Source organism: Podarcis filfolensis (genome assembly GCF_964270895.1).
Source record: "Podarcis filfolensis genome assembly, chromosome: 1".
NCBI classification, from domain to species: Eukaryota; Metazoa; Chordata; class Lepidosauria; order Squamata; family Lacertidae; genus Podarcis; species Podarcis filfolensis.
In genome coordinates, this window is record NC_139604.1 from 54,698,162 (window position 1) to 54,714,588 (window position 16,427).

General features: G+C 41.6%; 3 protein-coding genes across 3 annotated transcripts; 1 reads left to right on the forward strand and 2 right to left on the reverse strand.

The window, feature by feature from the left end:
- Positions 1-91: 91 nt before the first annotated feature.
- LOC310769514 (olfactory receptor 5J3-like) lies at positions 92-1,051 on the reverse strand (the record flags this gene model as incomplete). Its single annotated transcript, XM_083628965.1, has 1 exon — positions 92-1,051. One exon carries the CDS (start codon positions 1,049-1,051, stop codon positions 92-94), a length of 960 nt encoding a protein of 319 aa, XP_083485091.1.
- A 2,292-nt stretch (positions 1,052-3,343) lies between these two features.
- LOC310769000 (olfactory receptor 5J3-like) lies at positions 3,344-6,208 on the reverse strand (the record flags this gene model as incomplete). Its single annotated transcript, XM_083628025.1, has 2 exons — positions 6,079-6,208; positions 3,344-4,355 (listed from the first exon to the last, which is right to left on the reverse strand). Exon 2 carries the CDS (start codon positions 4,346-4,348, stop codon positions 3,344-3,346), a length of 1,005 nt encoding a protein of 334 aa, XP_083484151.1. The 5' UTR covers positions 4,349-4,355; positions 6,079-6,208.
- Positions 6,209-12,450: 6,242 nt separating this feature from the next.
- LOC310769862 (olfactory receptor 5AP2-like) lies at positions 12,451-13,718 on the forward strand (the record flags this gene model as incomplete). Its single annotated transcript, XM_083629708.1, has 1 exon — positions 12,451-13,718. One exon carries the CDS (start codon positions 12,451-12,453, stop codon positions 13,396-13,398), a length of 948 nt encoding a protein of 315 aa, XP_083485834.1. The 3' UTR covers positions 13,399-13,718.
- Between the last annotated feature and the right edge of the window lie 2,709 nt (positions 13,719-16,427).

Below are 16,427 nucleotides of genomic sequence, written 5' to 3' on the forward strand. Positions count from 1 at the left end.
GCATATTATGAGACTAAAAATTATGGACCATATTCTATCAGAGCTGCTTTTACCTGAAGTGTTATCTCCTGTGATCTGGAGAAGGTCTAACTTATATGGAAGGCATCATCCTAGACTGAAAAGCAGCTTTTCTTCCCAGGATTTTTCGGAAGGCACTCCTGACTTCCTGGTTCCTCAGACTGTAGATCAAAGGGTTCAGCATGGGGGTCACCACTATATAGAACACAGAGGCTATTTTATCAAGGTGGTGATTCTGCCTAGAACTGGGACGTGTATACATGAAGCTAACAGAGCCATAGAAAATGGTGACAACCATGAGGTGAGATGTGCAGGTGGAAAAGGCTTTTCTTCGGCTCTTAGCGGAATCGACTTTTAAAATAGTGACCAGGATGTAGGTGTAAGAGGTGAGAACAATTGTAATGGTTATTATTATATTGAACCCAACAAAGACAAAGAGCAAAATTTCATTGAGACAGATGTCTGAGCAGGCCAGCTCCAGTATGGGAGGAATTTCACAGTAAAAATTATTAATGATGTTTGGTCCACAAAACGATAGCCTTGATGCAGCAACAGTGTGCACCAAAGCATTTACTGTCCCAGCTGCATAAGAAAGACCTACTAGCTGCATACACTTTCTTTGGGACATGGTGATTAAGTAGAGCAGTGGGTTGCAGATAGCCACATAGCGGTCATAGGCCATCACTGCTAGCAGATAACCCTCAGTGGTGCCAAATGCAGCATAAAAGAAAAGCTGAGTAAAACAACCAGCAAAAGAAATTTCTTTTTTAACTTTTAAGAGATTGGTTAGGAACTTTGGGGTGACAGATGAGGAGTAACAGATGTCCAAGAAAGACAGGTTGCCAAGTAAGAAGTACATGGGGGTGTGAAGTTGTGAGGTGGACCTGATTAAGAGAATCATGCCCAGATTCCCCACCAGGGTGGTGGCATAGACAGCACAGAAGATCACAAAGAGGGCAATTTCCACCTGAGGAAGGTCTGTAAGCCCTGTGAGTAGGAAGATGTTCACCAACGTGTTGTTTCCTGTTTGCATCACGGTGATGCTGTGGAGAAGGGAAAAACACAGAAGTCAGCATTGCTTGTTCTTTTAGAATCCCAAGAACTAAAATACTGAAAAAGGCCCAGATTCTTCTCTGATGTTGTATCAAAGTGTTGGAGAAGGCGGAGAGATGGGACTATTCTTCAGAAATAGCTTTTGTTCTGATAGATGTGCCCACACGGTGAAAAACATCCTGTATGATTGTACAGCATTAACACATCAATATCATTTCCTAAATATACTGGACATACATTGATGGTGAACAGTGTTTGAATGGGCTTTGGTTATAAGCAAGATAAGCTGCAATGAAATATAATAACAGATTGCTGCCTACTAGGTTTTTGTAGGAATGTTAGACATTGCAGAGTCATGTGTTATTATACAACCAAAATACAAGTACTGTATATGCAAAGTCTCAAAGAGGAAGAAACAGCCAAGAAGCCAGTTGACTGCAGACTTCGACCATGTATATAGAGCCCTCATAACCAAAGTGTGCCTTCCATTTCAATGCAGATGTACATACTTCCTCACAGACCACCAAAATTAAAAGGGGTTTTGACCAATACGAGGACTGAATACTATTGCTTAGAGCAGCCTTTCCAAACCTGAGGCCTTCCAGATATTTTTGAATTATCGTCATTTCCAGCCTACATGTTCAATGATCAGGGATGGTGAGAGTTGCAATCTAAAATTCTGATGGGCACCACCTTGCATTAGGCTGCCCTAAATCTTTCCTGTTTTGAGAATTAATTGCTGATGCTATCCTGTATCTGCAGAGATTTCACCAGTGAATGCTTCTTTCAAGTTCCCAACCGTTCTCCTTTTTCCTTATTTGCCAAAATGGGGAAAAAACCAAACTTGTTAAGATCTGCGGTTGGAATGATGTGTGTGTGTTTGTGTCTAAAGCATAATCAGGCAACAACAGCACGAAGCAGCAGATAGTAGCATTAGTAACCACAATCCTTTTTCCACATAAACTGAGAAAATGCTCCTGAACTTACTCTCTTTCTTGAAACCTCAATAGTTCGAAGCATTCTGTTTCTTTCAAGCCGATTTCTCACCTGAATGCAAGTGAACCTGAATCCTTGTGAAACCAATAGCAAAATCCATCTAGTAGTTTGAAGGAAGCCAGATATACTCGAACTCTTCATGGCTCTAGGGCTTTTTTTTACCATAATGACAAACAATTATGTTAACTTGGCTTTCATTATGACTAGTGGGGAAATCTTAATGCTCCCTGAAGTACCTCAGATCCCAAGCACATGCTTACAAGACAATACGAAACATTTATCTAATATTTACCCAGTGAAGTCAATGGAGGCCAAATTGCAGTTGCCCCCATACCCAAAAAGAACATTTGAGAAACATAACTTTTTGTATATCAAGTTACATTTAATGAAGCATCAGGATCTTTATTCAATGCACCTAACTTTCATAGTGCAGGCAGGCAGAGTCTGAGTAAGGAAGGTATGGCTGTTTCCTTCCTTTTGCCCAGAACAGGATCACTCTAGTGGTGGCATGTAGGTATGTGTGGATAATTGTTCAAAAAGTACATATCTTAAGGGTGTGCATGTGTATTACTTGGAGGAAAATGTGTGAGGACTATAAAGATGGAAATATATCCTCTCTCTCACTCACACACAAGCATTTCAGTTGCCACTCACTAAAATCGCCCACCCTCTGCCATCCAAAATATTTACACTCTCTCTAGACCCCATCTCTGGGGTTGCCTTCACAGTTTAATGTTAAAGTACCACTTGCTATACTTATGACTAAAGCTCCATTTCTGGCAAAGTGCTGTTCTCATTTCCGTTGCTCTCTGTGTACCTTACGAGGACACTCCGCTAGCGAGACCAAATGAACAGATGTTAGTATTGCTGTGTCCCTGAGTATTGTGAACAGCATGCTAGTTTGGGGCTAGCTCTCCCAGGCAGACAGCAGTCTGTCCTCTGGAAGGATAGAGCAAGGGTCACCATGGGAAACCCTGACCTTGGCATAATTAAAGTTCTCATAGTCGTTCATGTTCTGTATGAGCTTATTCCTGGAACATGGAGAAGTAATCTACAAGTGTGTATCGAGACATTTGCCCCAAGAAAATCTTGCAGCTTTGACTGTTGCTATACCATGATGTAGCAATATTCCAAAGGCATTGTTGAAGAAGAGGAGGATTTGCTGGCATGCTGGTAGAGCAGCAGCTACATGCACTTAACTGTAAGTGTTGGAGTAAACGAACAGCAGAGCAGTTTTATATGCATGTTATGAGACAAAATGTTGTGGACCATCCTTTTACGTGTAGTGCTTTCTCCTGTGATCTGGAGAAGGTCTAACTTGCATGGAAGGTATCATCCTAGACTGAGAAGCAGCTTTTCTTCCCAGGATTTTTCGGAAGGCACTCCTGACTTCCTGATTCCTCAGGCTGTAGATCAAGGGGTTCAGCATGGGAGTCACCACTACATAGAAGACAGAAGCCATTTTGTCAAGATGGTGGTTCTGCCTAGAACTGGGACGTGCATACATGAAGCTAGCACTGCCAAAAAAGATGGTGATGACCATGAGGTGAGATGTGCAGGTGGAAAAGGCTTTCCGTTGGCTCTTAGTGGACTTTATCTTTAAAATAGTGACCAGGATGTAGGTGTAAGAGGTGAGAACAATTGTTATGGTTATTGTTATATTGAACCCAACAAAGATAAAGAGCAAGATTTCATTGAGACTGATGTCTGAGCAGGCCAGCTCCAGTATGGGAGGAATTTCACAGTAAAAATTATTAATGATGTTTGGTCCACAAAATGATAGTCTTGATGCAGCAACAGTGTGCACCAAAGCATTTACTGTCCCCGCCACATAGGAAAGAGCAACTAGCTCAATGCACTTTCTTTGGGACATGGTGATTAAGTAGAGCAATGGGTTGCAGATAGCCACGTAGCGGTCATAGGCCATCACTGCCAGCAGGTAACACTCAGTGGTGGCAAATACACCATAAAAGAAAAGCTGAGTAAAACAATCAGCAAAAGAAATTACTTTCTTCTCCTTTAGGAGATTGCTTAGGAACTTTGGGGTGACGGATGAGGAGTAACAGATGTCCAAGAAAGAGAGGTTGCCGAGTAAGAAGTACATGGGGGTGTGAAGTTGTGAGCTGGACCTGATTAAGAGAATCATGCCCAGATTCCCCACCAGGGTGGTGGCATAGACAGCACAGAAGATCACAAAGAGGGCAATTTGCACCTGAGGAAGGTCTGTTAGCCCTGTGAGTAGGAAGCTGTCCACCAATGTGATGTTTACCGTTTGCATCATGATGACGCTGTGGAGGTGGGAAGAACACAGAAGTCAATATTTCTCTTTTTAACATTTCAAGATAGGCATATTGGATAAACATTAGCAACCAGCTTTACTTCTCTTTTCCAAAACTGAAATATTTTTATCCAGATAATGCTTGGGGCTCCTTCTAACTTTCTGTCAAAGGAAATTAAAGAAGCAGATTTCTTCAGATTTAGCTGAAGTGATAGCATAATGCTCTGTCTGCAGTAAGAAACTTTCAGGCTGCTTCAGCATCACTTATAACACTATGATACCTAGATAAAAATATTTTGGTAAAGTATGAGAATCACATAGTTTACAGTGAATAACCCAGAGTTATGAATTGTAGACTTGACTGGGGTTCTAGACAAAGGTCTAACCATGGAGTCATGCCAAGGCAATCAATTGTCTAGGACACATTGGGCATCAGATCTCAGCTCACACTGGCTCATGAATAAGCTTCTCTAATTTACTGCTTAAGAGTCATGGACAGAGGTGAAAGAACTATGATCACTACCATATAGGTCACGAAGCCTCAGAATAGACAGGTGATTTGCTCTGAACCTGAATACACATCTAATAAGGGCAAAATTAGCTGTGTTGTGGAACTGTCTTTTCCCAGGACAGTTTCAGGACTTCTTTTTTAGCAATATCCTTTAGTCCAGAAATATTTCATGATTCATTCTTTGTCAAGGAATGTAGTACTTACATTTAAAATATGATTGCTGATCTGCTTACCCTTGCAATTCTGATGGACAGAAGCTCCAGCAGTAGTCCTGCTTAAACTCATGACCATTGTGGTTTTTAAGGCAGTTTGTGCTACAGAGCCAAAAGCAAGAGACAGACTTTTAACAGATGAGCAAGTGTTGTTCTTTGCTAGAATTCAAGCCCAACTGTGCTCATCGCTAGCACTCAGCCTGTGTTAGTATATATCTTTCTGACGGTAAGAGCTGTTTTACAATGGAATGGACTATCTCAGAAAGTGGTGGATTCTGCTTCATTTGAGGTTTTTAAACAGAGGTTGAATGGGATTGTTTTAGCTGTGATTCCTGCATTGCAGAAGGTTGGAATAGATGACCATTGGGGTTCCTTCAATTCAATAATATGGAAGTCAAAATAGCCAGGGGTTTGTAAAGTTCTATATATATAAAAGAATCCTGGTCTGAACAGAATGAAGTCCCTCAATACTTCAGCCACTTAAACTCATCCTGAGTTGGACACCCCACATTTATTCTCATTTCACTAATTTTAATAATGCTGTATACCTTACTCTTTTGTATCTAATTAAAATACCTTTTCAGCAAAGAACACCCTCCCCCCAAAAAAAGTTTAATTCCTAAAACTGAAATCTTGAGACCATTTTTTCTGAGGTTCCACTGACGTAAATAAGACTTAGTTCCAAGTAAACATGGTTTATTTTCTACCTGGTGATCTTTTGCATTTCCATATCAGTTTGCCATCTTACCTAACACTGCCTAAGTAGATAATTTGTTTCCTTTCATCTCAATATTCTAGCTGCATCTTCGTGTAGATGTGTGGTTTTTCAGTTGTATTCCACAGAATCCTGGCATTTCTCAGTTAACAACAAGCAATGACATACAAGCTTCTTTCCAAGGTGGCTTTTCCACCATTACACACCTTCCCAGTGAGCTCCAGCCAGGTATCCTTGGGTACATTTCAAAGCTGCATTTTCAGTTAATTTGGAAAAACAGTACAGCCCAACTCACCTGGTCCCTGAATGAATTTTGTGTGGATTCCTCTGCAATGTTTCCTTGGTACAAATGCACACATGGGGTCAGCAACAAAGTGTTGCAGTCTGCAGTATTCCTGATCAGCATTCCATCACCCGGTTTCCTTCCCCACCTCACCCACCCGGTTTTTTGTCTCCCCCTCCTAACAGTCAGTCAGCATTCCATGTCCACCATGCATGCCTATGTCATAGAGTTGTTTGGGAAGGCTCTGTCCCCTTTAGTTAAGGATGTTTGCTAAATATTATTTGTCCTTCAGAAAACTTTGGGGTTTCCTCAAGTCTGCCAGTACCTCCCTCATGTTTCATGTGGTTCTGTTTTGGATACCAAAAGATCCACACTCTGGGAATGAGCTCTCTATAGGACGACGATTCATCATCAGACAAGCAGTGCAGGAAATTTCAAAACTACTGTGTAGGTCCTAGATCTTCCCCTTAACAGCTATTTATTTAAACTGGTCTTGTGAAGTATCATTCATGCTATTTCTGCAAACTTTTGTTCAGTACTTCTCTAAATATCCAATCAGTTCATTTTAGTTCATTTCTTTAAAAAAAAAAAATGCTTCTCTCACAGCTGCTTCTGGAGGGATATTGATAACAAAAGCATATTCCAGCAAGCAAAAACACAGAGCTGCTTAAAAATTAGACTGCTAGTAACCACACTGTCTAAGCGATGCAAGCATTTTGTCATTCTGTTTCTTTCCAGTTTAATGCTGATCGTTTGATGGGTTTCTCTGTGTGGGGCACACAGCAAAATGCTTCTGCCAAAGTAAGGAATTAAAATCCCCCCCAAAAAACCCTCAAAATAATATAGAAGCTTCCTATAATCACAGAAAAATGATGTTGTTTCTTTTGCTCTCTTTGGAACTAAAAAGGAGAAGACGATCCCATCGAGGAAAGTCTTGGCTTTGGGACCTTATCCCTAAAGGACTTCAGACCCATATGAACATTGATTCCTACCAATTACATGGTGAAGACAAATGCGAGCCAAATTACAACTATCTGAAAGATTTGTCGCTGGGGAATGTGAAGCACAACTGGGATGATTTTGTGACACTCCCCAAATCTTTATTTATTTATTTTGGGTTGTATACAACTAACCTGTCCCATCAGTGCAACGATTTCTGCTCATGCAGCTGGACTTCCCTCACTCTTCTTCCTGTCTCTTATATGCCATTTGCCCTCCCCCAACATGCTCTAGAGGGTTGGGGGAACCCCCAAAACAATTTGGGAGGGCACGGGGGGAGAAGAGGGGGGATAAAGTTTCATTGCACAATCAGAAATCCTTGCACTAATAGAATGTTCATTTAGAATGTTGGACTCCACCCGTTACGTTGATCCTATACCTTCAACACAATCATGCTTCCCACCTGTTTGACACTGTCAGGGCAGCTAATGAAAATGTAATAAAAACAATGTATGGTAAGATAATATTGCATTCTACACAGGGCTTTTTTTCCAGCCATTAATCACTGGAACTCAGTTCTGGCACCTCTCAGGGGGGCGCCATTGCCATTATAAGAGAACAAGCTTTTTTTATATAGAAAAATAGCACTGCACGAAGCCAAGGATTCTTGACAGGGGCCTAGTTCACATTTTAAACTATGGAAGATGGGAGGGGCATGTGTTGGTCCAGCACCAGGCTGCTGCTGTTGCAGCTCGGTGGATAAAAGCGGGGTACCGTACATGAAGTGTGATTGGTGTGGAAGGGGAGGTTGTTTGCTGAAGCACAGCTTGCAGAAATGATAGCAGAGATTTATCTAAAGCCAGCAATTACCCTCATCTGTCCCAACACTTGAAAATCGTCTTTGTGTAAGCATTATCCTGGACAGTTTCCAATCTGCCCTAGGACTGAATGAGACATGATTTTTATCATATAGTTTGGTGCTGCATCACTATTTATTGTTCAACAAATAATGAGCAGGAGTGGGCCCAGTATCCCTGAAGGAGCATTTCCACCCCCATCGTTCAGCCCAGACACTGAGGTCCAGCTCCAAGGGCCTTCTGGCAGTTCCCTCACTGCGAGAAGTGAGGTTACAGGGAACCAGGCAGAGGGCCTTCTCAGTAGTGGCACCTGCCCTGTGGAATGCCCTCCCATCAGTCGGCGGTTTGAATCCGCACAATGGGGTGAGCACCCATTGCTCTGTCCCAGCTCCTGCAAACCTAGCAGTTCGAAAGCATGCCAGTGCAAGTAGATAAATAGGTACCACTGCAGCAGGAAGGTAAACAGTGTTTCTGTGCACTCTGGCTTCCATCACAGTGTCCCATTGTGCCAGAAGTGGTTTAGTCATGCTGGCCATATGACCTGGAAAGCTGTCTGTGGGCAAATGCTGGCTCCCTCAGCCTGAAAGCAAGATGAGAGCCACAACCCTATAGTCACCTTTGACTGGGCTTAACCGTCCAGGGGTCCTTTACCTTTACTTATGCTTTTTTTAAAAAAAAATGTAGAAATTAGATGGAAAACAGAAAGAGATTGAAAGTAGACTGATTCATCCATCCCAAGTCTATATTTATGTGGTACATTCTCTCTTAATGGTGGAATGTTCTCAAATTCCTATGTATAAGTAGCATCACAATGCATTAGGAACACACACACTGGTTTTGCAAGTGATCACTTATCTAAATAGTTTTTAGTACCTAACAGCACATTGAGGGCAGCAGTTCAATATAATATCACCAATACAGTAGCAGTACCTCTAAAACAGGCAGGCAAACCTGTGACCCTCCAGATAGAACAGGACTACATCTCCCATCATCCCTAACCATGGCAATGCTGGCTGGGGCTGATGAGAGTTGTGGTCCAACAACAACCGAAGGACGAAAGGTTCACTACCTCTTTTCTAAATTAGGTACTTGAATTGGCTACTTGCTGTTAAACATCCTTTATTCACTGCTTTGTATTTATTAATTTTAATTGCTATGTATCTTATAAATTGCTAGGAAATGTGTTCACTTCTTTAAAAACAGTCTTAATGAAACTTTTTATACACTTGGTTAGGTTTTTTTGTATCATTTGGTATAGTACTGCCACACAGTGGTTGCTGGTTATATTATTGTTGGCATGCTGGAATGTTTATCGTATTTGTTATTAACTGATATTTTTTTTATGATGACTTAAAAAATAAAGTGTTCCTAGTACTTAAACTGAGCTATTTGTTAGCCTGCTGTTATGCTTTGAAATGATTTTGTATTTGCTTTGCATTGTAGTGATGTAATGATTTGCATTTTTGTTGTTCTGTTGTGAACCCCCCTGGGCAGATTTATATGAAGCAGCGGCATACAAATTTAAATAACAAATGCCCATCCAAGATAGGTTAGAACAATAAAATTTTCAAAATACCAAAAATAAAAAACCATCAACCACCCCTCCCCACAAGAGAACAGCCAATAAAAATTTTCAGTCACTTGATTAAAACACCTTGTAGAACAATAACAAGCCACAATCCAGAGCATTAAACATCAATCATAAATATGTCATGTCATGGTCTTCTGAAAGGCTTGAAGCATGGGAGCCTGTCCACTGACAGGGAGTTTGAAAGTCATGAGGCCACCACAGAAAAGGCCCTTTTCCTTGTAGATCAGCCTCACTGATCTAGGTAGTGGGCACACAAGGAAGGTCTCTGTTGTAGATCTCAGCATGCAAGCAGGCTGATATAGGTGCAGGAAGACCACGAAATAGCTTGGGCACAAACCATTTTAAAATGTGAAGATAAAAACCAGCACTTTGAATTGGGCTTGGAATTAAAGCAGCAACCAGTACAGTCATGGTGTTAACAGAATCTAAGGACCTCAGTCCCCTCAGAGTTCTGGCAGCTGCAATCTGAACTAGCTGAAGTTTCCAAAATCAAACCTGGACATTTAATTTGTTTTGTTTTGTTTTCATCTCCACATAAGCAGACTAATCATTGACTTGCACTCCGACAGTTTTGCCCCTGTGTGCTTCTAAGACCAGAAAATCCCCAGGGAACAGGTCCCCACGCTGCAAATTCTCAATATAAAGACTCCTGTCTGTGGGATGCAATACCATATGTAGGAAGCAGCTTGCTTTGCATGCAGAGATTTCAGAAATTTATGACTGGGTAGAGGTAGAAAGGGATGGAGCAAAGGGAGAATTTCTTTCCACAGAAGAGACAAAGATGCTACTCCCAGAACCAGAACCCAAAATCAGTGCAGGAATAAGCAAAACACTCAGCCCATAAGTGAGGATCTCAGAACCAGACAAGAACACAACCTGGTAAGATTAAATATCTCTGATACTGGCTCTAGAATAACAACCTAATGTAGTTTGAAAATATTTCTTTAGCAAGACCAAAGAAAACAGCAATTTGCCCTTACACAATCGGCCAGGTGATGGAGGCAGAAATCTGAGGAAAGTTAGAGCACCAATTCTAGACAGATTAGTGAGTGACTCTGTTTTGTTATGTCTAAGTATCTTCCTTAGAAAGCAAAGTTGTAGATTTTGGGTAGAACATTGCACTAACTTGATTTTCTGATCAGTGCAAGCCCTTCTGCTTGTCCAAAGGAATGTTCTCCCCCTTTCCCCCCATACACTGTTCTGAGTGTTCTCTCAACCCTGCAAGGCAAATTAGAGGACATCCATGTGGGAAGGATAGGGGGACTAGCTTCTATTAGCACATCAGCCTATTACAGTGGTACCTCGGGTTACAGACGCTTCAGGTTACAGACTCCGCTAACCCAGAAATAGTACCTTGGGTTAAGAACTTTGCTTCAGGATGAGAACAGAAATCGTGTGACAGCGGCACAGAGGCAGCAGGAAGCCCCATTAGCTAAAGTGGTACCTCAGGTTAAGAACAGTTTCAGGTTAAGAACGGACCTCCAGAACGAATTAAGTTCTTAACCCGAGGTACCACTGTATCTCATTCAGCAGTTAAAATGGACTCCAGGGTTGACTTTCCTCACTGGCACACTGCAAAGTCATATGCATGCATTTGTTTCATTTGCTCAGACTAGAAACTGTATGGTATAACAGGGAGAACTGAGTTCCCAAATGTTCCCTTAAGAGTAGAAGTTTGTTTCCTAGGTTCTGAGTAACAGATTCTTACAAAGGGAATGTAAGAACTAAAGGGGAGGAAATAAGTTGTAAAACAGGGTTGAGGAACTGGATCTGGCCAACAAATTTTGGTGTCAGTGTTTTTATTATATATAGATATCATTGCAAAGTGCTTTGAATTAAATAATATAGCAGCATATAATTTTTGTTTAATAAATAAATAAAACAAGCCAGAACTGAATCTCCCCCACCCGCATGAGCCACATTCGACCCACATGCTTTGAAAGTAAGCCTTGCAGGTGCAAACATGCCCTGTGCAGTACTTTGAAGCCCCCATGATCAGATGATAACCAGGACTCCAAAGCTCAGCACAGAGCCCTGTGTGGTGCTTTGAAGCCCCGATGACCAGGTGGTTGTTGGGGTTTCAAAGCACCGCACTCAGCTCTAGGCAAAGGCTGAGCTTTGTGCAGATGCCTGCAAACCACATTTTTTGTCCAGCCACTTCTTTGCTAGCTCCACGCTCAGTTTCACATATGACAGCAGGTGAGCGTGGGTTGGCAAAAATTACCTTGCAAACCAAATGGTGTAAACATGTTAAATTTGCATACTGATACTGAATATTACTGCCTTAACAATGTTTTAAAAGATTAAAGGTAGCATCCAACTTTAATCAGAGAGCAGATGACCTATGGAAATCTATGGCTTAGCTGGATAAAATCCTGAAGATTTAAATGCCTGATCAAGCTAGAATTGAGTCCTTTGGTCTTTTACACTTAGGAAGTGTATCTTTATGATCCTGATACTTCTTAGTGCTTTATGATTGTGTGTGTTAAGGTATATTTTGCTCTTGCTAGTTCTAGTTAGTTGTGTTATTTTTTGTACTGTAGTTTTATTCTGTTTTCTTTTAGAGTTTCTTGTTGGTCATTGTTAACTTTTATTGTTAACCATCCAGAGGACATTGCTAAGTGGCTGGTATGCAAATGATGTAAAATAAATAAATGAATGCACACACAAGCTTAGCATTTTGTTTCCTGCCTAGGGAAATGACAGGCACCTGCCAACATTTATGCATCACTTATCCAATGTTCATCTAAACTGATGTAAAATGCTCAAGAAATACATTATATACACATTACTTTTTATTTTTCAATAAAGAATATATACATTTTTAAAATCCCTAAATTTGCATATCCATTTCCCACATTTTCCATCATACGGGATGATTAGGAGGATGACAGGTATGGTCTGTTGCAGCAATAGTTAAGTTAGTGTTAGTTTTCAACCAAGTTTAAGACATCACCATTGTTTCTCTCCACTGTTTTACAGCTTTTGTGTTCTGTTATGATGGCCCAATGGAATCAAACCACCGTTTCAGAATTCATTCTTGCGGGATTCACAAACAACCCAGTGCTCCGCATTTCCCTCTTTGCAGTGTTTCTGACCATCTACGCGATCACTCTTCTGGGAAATCTTGGGATGATAGCACTGATTCACCTTGACCGCCACCTTCAAACACCCATGTACTTCTTCCTCAGCAACCTGTCCTTCTCAGATCTCTGTTACTCCACTGTCATTGTCCCCAAAACGCTGGCAGATTTCTTGGCTGAGAAGAAAGCCATTTCGTTCACTGGCTGTGCTGCCCAGTTTTATTTCTATGCTGTCTTTGCCACTGTAGAGTGTCTCTTGCTAGCAGCCATGGCCTATGACCGTTATGTAGCAATCTGCAACCCATTGCTTTACCCAGTTGTCATGTCTAGGAAGGTCTGCATTTGGCTTGTATTGGCTTCATACCTGGCGGGGTGTGCCAACGGCATGATACACACAAACACCACCTTCCGTCTTCCCTTCTGCGGCTCTAATGTCATTAACCACTTCTTTTGTGATGTACCCTTAATACTGAAGCTTGCTTGCTCCAACACAATGCTCAACCACATCCTGCTATTCGTGATCTCTTCCCTGATAGGTCTCTGTTCATTCCTCACCATCCTCATCTCTTACACCTACATCCTCATCACCATCCGTCGGATCAGCTCATCTGAGGGACGCAAGAAAACCTTATCTACCTGTGGCTCCCATATGATGGCTGTCACCTTGTTCTATACCACCATCCTTTTCATCTACCTGAAGCCCACCTCAAGTGACGCTGATGCCCAAGACCAAGTTGCTGCTGTCTTTTATACAGTGGTGATACCCATGGTGAACCCTTTGATCTACAGCCTGAGGAATAAGGAGGTGAAGGCAGCTCTGAAAAGGATCATGAGGAAGAAAGGTATTTCCGCTGAGGCATAAATTATGCACTTTGGGTGCTTCCAGGTGGGTGATAATTGTGAGATCGGTGCTCCTCTTACATGCAAGTCTTTGGCAGGGCTAGCATGACATCATTGTCATCAAAACAGCACGTGCTAAGATCCTCCAGTTGAGAACTTCTGTTGGTTCCCCATATCCCTGAGGTCTGGTTGGTCACCACTAGGGATAGAGATTTTAGTGTGGCAGGCCCTGACCCATGGTATTACTTGCCTGCAGAGATTCAATGGAGATCCTCCCTCCCTTCATTCAGATGTCTCTTGAAGTCTTCCTTGTTGGGCCTGCCCTTTGCAACATTAATTTCCTTTATAATCCGATCAGTATTTATTGATGTTTTAAATAATGCTTTTAAATGGATATCTTTGTTAACCTTGCTTTTACATGTTGTATTCCACCTTGTTATGTTGTTTTATGAATGTGTGGCCTATAAATTCATGAATTAAATAAATAAACTCACTGCCTCACCTCTTCATAGATGATGAAGTGCCTACTTCCCTTGAGCTCTGTGATGTTCTTGAGGGATCTGCAGAAGGCCCTATGGGGTGTTATAGGGATGCTAGGCTAGGTTAGCTTCCTCTTGTGGGAAGAAAAGTGCAGGATACAGTAGTTAGCACCCTGTGGCATCAGATTATGAAGAGATTCTTACCCAATCCTGCCACTTGTAGCTTTCCAGTATGAGATGTACTTGCCTAGACTTTTCACCTGGTTCATCTGTGTGGGATCATTTCCTGCTTGCATGGTTTCCAGTCAGCCCTTGTAATACTACCCCTGACCATCAGCACAGTTTCCACCTGTCGCATGCAGCACCCTGGTTTGCAAGAAGAATCAGCTCAAAAACAGCCAGCAAGGTCAGGTTATCAGTTCCCTTAGGGAGTCACCATGGCTTCAAACAAATAAATGACACTTGCTTCTCTTGGGTGGATGTGCAACCCCAAACCAAGGGAGAGGACTTGTGCTTTCAGAAAGTCATCCAACAATATATCACAATATCCTCTTTGTCCCACAATATATCACAACAGCATGGTAGCACATTGTAAGGAATAAGCACACTTCAGGGGAATTTGTAAAGTCATGCTTGTGAGCAAGCAAGTTCCCTCCTAGAACCCCTTCTGTTCACATAGTGAGACCTCAAAATATACTCAAGCATTTTCAATGGCAAGTTAGCAACATAACATCTTACTGCATCTTTACACAACATCAAACTCTAACCAGTTTTCTCAGTTGGCATCTCCATGCAGCACAGACCAGGAGAAGGTGAGACACCTCTATTGTCAAACCAAAATGCAAGGGTATAGATAGAAGAAGGAGAGGGCTTAATCCACATGACAAGGCACAGAAGCATAATCCTGACTTTGTGTCTTGATTGTCTTCTGGAAAGATATAAATCTTTGCCCCGTCTCTATTTCCTGTTGATCTTCAACACTTTCCTTTTGCATACCTTTAGGATTTCTTTATTCTTTGGAATAGAGTGTGTGAATGTATTGATGACTGTAATTCAGTGTTTAAAAGCTATGTACTGTCTGTCTTTTTCTTGCATTAAATCGATCTTTTGAGAGTTTCTTATTGTGGAAAATAATTTATTGGGAATAAAGGTGAAGGGTATACACACATTTAAACAAATGCACCTCTGTCTGTGTGCTGAAGGTTTTGTTCCTCTCATAGAAGTGTATGCTGGAGGTCACATGAGCAGTAACATGCATGTGGATTCAGACATAAACATGCAAAACCACTGTAGTCATTGATCCCAAAGAATTACAGCTTTCCTCCTTTGCACTTGCTTAGGTGGACTGGAATTATGAGCCATAATCAGTTTAAGGTCAAATTCAAGGTTGTGAGCCAGGATGGGGTCAACTAAAGAAAGCAAACAGCAGGAGCGATCACCTAGTTCTAACCTTGAACTATAAGGCTTTGAAGAAGGCAGTTAAATTAGCTATGTTTTGTTTTAGATCTAATAAGTTAATAAAGATGTGAACCTTATTTCCATTTTTAAGTCAGGTGGGGGGGGACCCATAGATTCAGTTATGTAGAAGAAAGAATGAATCAGAGGTAGTGTTGTGACCTCCTATTGTTGCTGGTTTGCAGCTCCCATTACCCCTGACCATTGGCCAGGCCAGCCTGGCAGAATATGGCAAGAGGTGGAGCTAAGATAACTCAACTGATGACATGTATTTTGTTACTCTCTTCAATTAAATTTATTAGGTAAAAGGAAGAGTGGAAGGTTTTTAGGAATATAAACAAAGCCCAGGAGGTTTTGAGGTGCTAAAACACTGATTTTCAAGGTTCCTCATCTAGGGCTTGCAATTAGATAAGAGATAAACCAGAATTTATAGCAGGAAGGTAGCATGTTACATGTGGTTAATAGGTTAATCAGGATGAGGAAATGAGTCTGTTATAAGGTTATGGGGCTAAAATCTGGTTTAAACATTCAAGAAGTGATGATTTAAGATTAGAACAAGCTTTGGGGTGATTGATTTACGTGGCACTGGAAGAATTTGAAAGGCATTGAGAGCTTCATGAAAAACTGTTGGCTAGAAACCAGGACGCCTAAGGAAAAAGGCAGTTTAGGAAGCTGGCTTGTGTTCCTAAATCAGGGGTGGGGAACATTTTTCAGCTCAACAACTACATTTCCCTGTGGGCAACCTTCTGGGGTCCATCTGCCAATGGTGGGCAGGGCTTAAAGGAAAAGTCGACATGATGACCTTTATATAGTGAGCTGTATTATGCAGCCATGCAAAAGTCAGAGATTTCTACACCACCGTGCATATCTCTCTATACATTATCCAGGCAAGCAAGAGGCATTATCATACTTCGAGGATGCATTGCACCAAGACAAAAGCATTTGAGAAGAGCACATGTAGAACAGGGTAAAGCCCAGGGGAGAAAAGGTGCATCCTGGAAAGAGTCTCAGGAGCCAGACTGAAAGAATTAGAGGTCTACCTTTGGTCTCTGGGCTAAAGGCTCCAGTCTGCTGCCCCAAACCATAGCAGAGTAGTTTAACAATCTATCCTTCTTCC